Source organism: Alosa pseudoharengus, unplaced genomic scaffold (genome assembly GCF_046254945.1).
Source record: "Alosa pseudoharengus isolate Yale_2024_CS ecotype anadromous, Long Island Sound unplaced genomic scaffold, YU_APseudo_1.1 YU_APseudo_1.1_scf_13, whole genome shotgun sequence".
Classification (NCBI taxonomy): Eukaryota; Metazoa; Chordata; class Actinopteri; order Clupeiformes; family Clupeidae; genus Alosa; species Alosa pseudoharengus.
The window spans coordinates 28724556-28729555 of record NW_027468598.1 but is presented as its reverse complement, the minus strand read 5'-3'; the positions used below and the strand labels follow the sequence as shown (position 1 = coordinate 28729555).

Here is a 5000-nt window from a genome sequence, read left to right as displayed (position 1 = left end):
GTGTGCCAGTAAGGCAGGTCGTGGCGATGTTATGTAATGAATGCATTTGTGTAGCACGGTGTAGTGCTGCTGCCAGCTCAGGAAAGAACACACTGTCACCTCTTGGGCTTGTACTCTAGACCTCTGGGGTGTGAATAGATACTACAAGAATGACAGCAAAGCCAATACAATAGAGAAAGAACTGCTTCATGTTTTCCTGCTGTAATGCGTGTGGTGGAAAATATGCATTGATTTTGCGCTTTCTCAACGCCAAAATGCTCACTGGTAACTCAGCCAGCCCTCAACAAAACATGTTCTTAAAGGAGATGCGTTTTTTTATGATGTCCTTCTGTTCTTAAAGGGGAAGGCATGTTCCAAGGTAGAGAAAGTCAAGGAGAGGTTGAGAAAATGTAATCAAAAAACATGCCTTATGGGTAATCCTTTATATCACATGTTATTTAGCCTTTAACTGCTCCAAAGAGTCAGTATGCAACAATGTGCACCTTTTAAAGGTATATATATATTTTTTATAGCCAACCAGTACCGGTATCATCTTCAAATTAATTTCCATTGAGTATAGTCATGTGAAGGACAGAAGAAGAAACATCTCAGTCATACTAGCCACCTACACTGTGCACTAGGCACTTATTTGTTCCAGGCCGGACCACCCTGTAAAAACATCTTTTATTTTTATTTTTTGCCATAGGACATAGGCCAACTCTATCCCCAATGAATTAGCAGCCTAGCAAGCCTCATAAATGTATCTAGTGTCAACTGTTGTTGGTGTGGTTGGGTAGGATTTTGCATGCCTTTTTGGTGGTCACATTGCTAGTTTTCGTCCAAAATTCCTCACTGCTGCTTCAACAAGCACCCCAATAATGTCTGCTGGACATGGCTGTGTACCTGAACCAGCCATCCTAGGGTCCTGAGGAACCTGTATATTTCAGTGCTTCAATTTGATACAGACACATATTTCCTGTCTTCAGTTTAATACAGACGTATATTTCATGTCTTCAGTTTAAAGGTATACAATGCAGGTTAAGGTATTCTTGGCAAGTGTAGATTTGGTGGGTTGCCGCTCTTGGATATTGCATTGCTGGTTTTCTTGATAGGGACTCGCCATAGATATATATATACTGACAGCCTATATATATATACTCGCCTATTACAAGTTTGTTTACCATCAAATTGGCTTCATAAAGGTGAAAATCTTGCATAGTGTGCCTTTAATACAGACGTATATGTCAGTGCTTCAGTTTAATACAGATGTATATTTCAGTGTTTTTAGTTTAAATACAGACACATATTTCAGTGCTTCAGTTTAATACAGACATATATTTCAGTACTTCAGTTTAAATACAGACATATATTTCAGTGCTTCAGTTTAAATACAGACATATATTTCAGTGCTTCAGTTTAAATACAGACATATATTTCAGTGCTTCGGTTTAAAACAGACATATTTCAGTGATTCAGTTTAAATACAGACATATATTTCAGTACTTCAGTTTAAATACAGACATATATTTCAGTGCTTCAGTTTAAATACAGACATATATTTCAGGTGATTCAGTTTAAATACAGACATATATTTCAGTGCTTCGGTAGGATTATGAGGGCCGATTGGGATTTCAGGAACACCATTTCCAGACATGCAAGCCACAGACTCTATATGATGCTACAGGGGGCAGTAGGATTTCTATAAGCTTCATGCTTCACGATAGCACAGGGCTCATGGAGGCTCCATTCAAATGAGTGCAGCTGCAGGGATCGCAGTGTTGTGGAAGGGATGCTGAAGGATGTTTGTGTGTGTGTGTGTGTGTGTGTGTGTGTGTGTGTGTGTGTGTGTGTGGTTGTGTCTGTATGTGTCTGTGTGTGTGTGTGTCTGTGTCTGTGTGCAGAATGACTGGCCTCTGGTGAGCCATGACACAGTGAATATACGAGAGGCCTGCGGAGGCTACTGGACGCTAGCGGACGTGCTGGAGGCTCTCTGGCCTGTAGTCTTGGCCAGTGAGAGAGGACGCGCAGGTCGTTCTGAGGTTCTGAGGCTCTCAGGGGGCTTGTTTTGTGGGGTTCACGCAGCGATGCAGAAGAAGGCTCCCCATGAAGGATGTTGGCAGGGATGACTGGTCACTTCCAATGGTTTTCCCATATGGAGGAAGAGAGAGAGAGAGAGAAAGAAAGAGAGAGAGAGAGAACAAAATGAAGAGGAGATTTATTTTTATATTTTGATACGTTTTAGACCTTGATTTAAAGCCTTGATTGTTAAACCAGTCCATATCTCTGGTTGATAATTATGTCTCTTGATGAATTAGGTAACGCAGTTTTCTTTCTCGAACACCACAAGCCAGAGAGAGCGAGAGAGGGAGATAAAGAGTGGGAGAGAGAGAAGGAAAAAGGCAGGGAGAGAAAAAGTGAGAAATAGAGAGAAAAGTGTAGAATGCTGATATTGCAGAGTAGTGATATTGCACATATCCAAAGCTAGCAAATGTACATGTGACTCTGTATATGCAATGGTAGCCATCACATTAACCTGTTGAGGAGTAATTCTTTTTCCTGGCTCCTTCTAGAATTGTACATAAACATTCTATAGTTTCAGTGTTCTTTATACAGTCGATGGGAAAAATCCCTGAGGGTAATTGTTGTATCATAATGCAGAACTTTTGGATTGCAAACGTTCTAATCACATATTCGTGACCGTACTTCTCATCCCATTAAAGAAAAGAAGTGTGTGTAGTGTGAGACTGAGATGGCTGGGAGACACAGAGGTTGACCAGAGGGCCTGAGAGTGTAACTGCTCTAGCAGCTGAGTGCACAAACCACTGCTTGTGTACTGTCAACCACTGAGCAACTCAGACTGAAGTGACATGAGTGTAAATCACCTCTCACGCCAAACCCCAGTGTCTTATTCTGGATCATGGCATCTCCAAACAGCCTCTTAACGCTTAGCTCAGATCACAGTAGGTCATCTTTCAGTCCCAAAACAGCATCAGATTAACAGTTATTAATATACAGTAAAGCTTTAAATGCAGTTATAACTCACTGCAGTGCTTTCAGTAGCTGATCACTAGGTGATCACATATGCAAAGCACATACTGCACACACACAGTATGCAACACAGCAGAGCAAACCACCAGACTGTGTATGTGTGTGTGTGTGTGTGTGGGTATGTGTGTATGTGTCTGTGTGTGTGAGTGTGTGTGTGTGTGTGTGGGTGTGTACATGAGTGAGTGTGTGCGCACATACGTGTGTGTGTGTGTGGGTGTGTACATGAGTGAGTGTGTGCGCACATACGTGTGTGTGTGTGTGTGTGTGTGTGTGTGTGTGTATGTGTGTGTGTGTGTGTGTGTTTGTGTGTGTGTGTGTGTGTTTGTGTGTGTGTGTGTGTGTGTGTGTGTACATGAGTGAGTGTGTGTGCACATACGTGTGTGTGTGTGTGTGTGTTTGTGTGTGTGTGTACATGAGTGAGTGTGTGCGCACATACGTGTGTCTGTGTGTGTGTGTGTGTGTGTGTGTGTGTGTGTGTGTGTGTGTGTGTGTGTGTGTGTGTGTGTGGGCGCCGGAATGGATGTGGAGGAGCCCGGGTCAGCCACATAATCAGTGACACCGTCTCCACACTGACACACACACATAATCAGTGACACCGTCTCCACACTGACACACACAGATAAAGCAGGAATGTGAGAGTGGAGCGGGGAGCATTGCAAATGGAAGGATAAAATTCCTCACATACTGTAGCCATAGCTAGGACAGTGTGTGTGTGTGTGTGTGTGTGTGTGTGTGTGTGTGTGTGTGTGTGTGTGTGTATGTGTGTCTGTGTGTCTGTGTATGTGTGTGTGTTTGTGTATGTGTGTCTGTGTTTGTGTGTGTGTTCAGCAATGTGTGTGTATTTGTGTATGTGTGTGTGTGTGTTCTGTCGTGTGTGTGTGTGGGTGAGAGAGATAGAGATAGAGAGAGAGAGTGTATGTGTGTACTAAAACACTAAACTAATTCAATTACTGCCATTAAGAACTTAGGATGTTGTGGTAATGTCATCAGAAGGTCCTAGCTTCTGGCAGCAAGGCCACATACGCAGGCCAGCAGTATGTACTGTATGCACTTGCAACAAACAGCTGGCAATGTGCTGCACAACATCAGCAATTACAAAATGCAAGTGTGTGTGTGTGTGTGGATGAAATAGAGTATGTAACATGTGTTATGTGTGTGAGGTATTTGATGTGTATGAAGCATATGATATTATATATGATATATGATGTGTGCTTCCTCCCCTGCAGGTAATGGTGTGAACAGAGATGGCGGCTGTCCATTGGGATTTGAGAGGATCAACAATGGCTCTCAGTGTGTTGGTGCGTTACAATCATTCAATATCAAACATGCAAGTGCACACACACACACACACACACCAAACACACACAGACACACACACACACACACACACATGCATGTACACACAGAGTTACACATTTGAAGACGTTTAATTCTCCACTGATCCCTAATTCTTTTGTTGGTCAGACATTTAAGGGTCACACTCTTGAGTCCTCTCCTCTCTAGTTCTTACAAGTTTGTTGTAACAGGATATACACTCCCTCTGTTCTCTATCCCTCTTTCTCTCTCTTTTACACACACACACACACACATACATATAATGTGTGTGGCTTTTGAACTCAAAAGTGTTTGTTTTGAGAAAGATTATCCAAATGAACACTTATTACAGAAGAGTCTTCCAAATGACAATGCAGGCGTCATCCTGAAATCAAATTACGCTGAGATTTCAGATCGCCAAGATTCGCTGACTACAGTTATTCTGTCGATTGCCGGCGGGGTCTTCTTCCAGTCAGCAGCCTCCTCTGGCCCAAATTTGGCTGAGATGAGGCCTACTTCTGGTCCACTGTTTTCTACCATCTGTAAGCTGTTAGGTTTGAGTCACATGGAGGTTACATGGATGGAGGTTTTTAATTAGGTTTGGAATACACTTAGTTTTTTGGGGTTTTCTTTTTGTGGGGTCTAAATGGAGTGCCAGT

General features: G+C 42.5%; 1 protein-coding gene across 3 annotated transcripts in view; it reads left to right on the top strand.

The window, feature by feature from the left end:
- ltbp4 (latent transforming growth factor beta binding protein 4) overlaps positions 1 to 5000 on the top strand; it is a 71490-nt gene that overhangs the window by 26450 nt on the left and 40040 nt on the right. For all 3 annotated transcript variants that reach the window (XM_076282775.1, XM_076282776.1, XM_076282774.1), the window contains exon 5: positions 4254 to 4325. In XM_076282775.1, coding sequence (XP_076138890.1) covers positions 4254 to 4325 — 72 coding nt within the window. The remainder of the gene's footprint in view (positions 1 to 4253; positions 4326 to 5000) is intronic.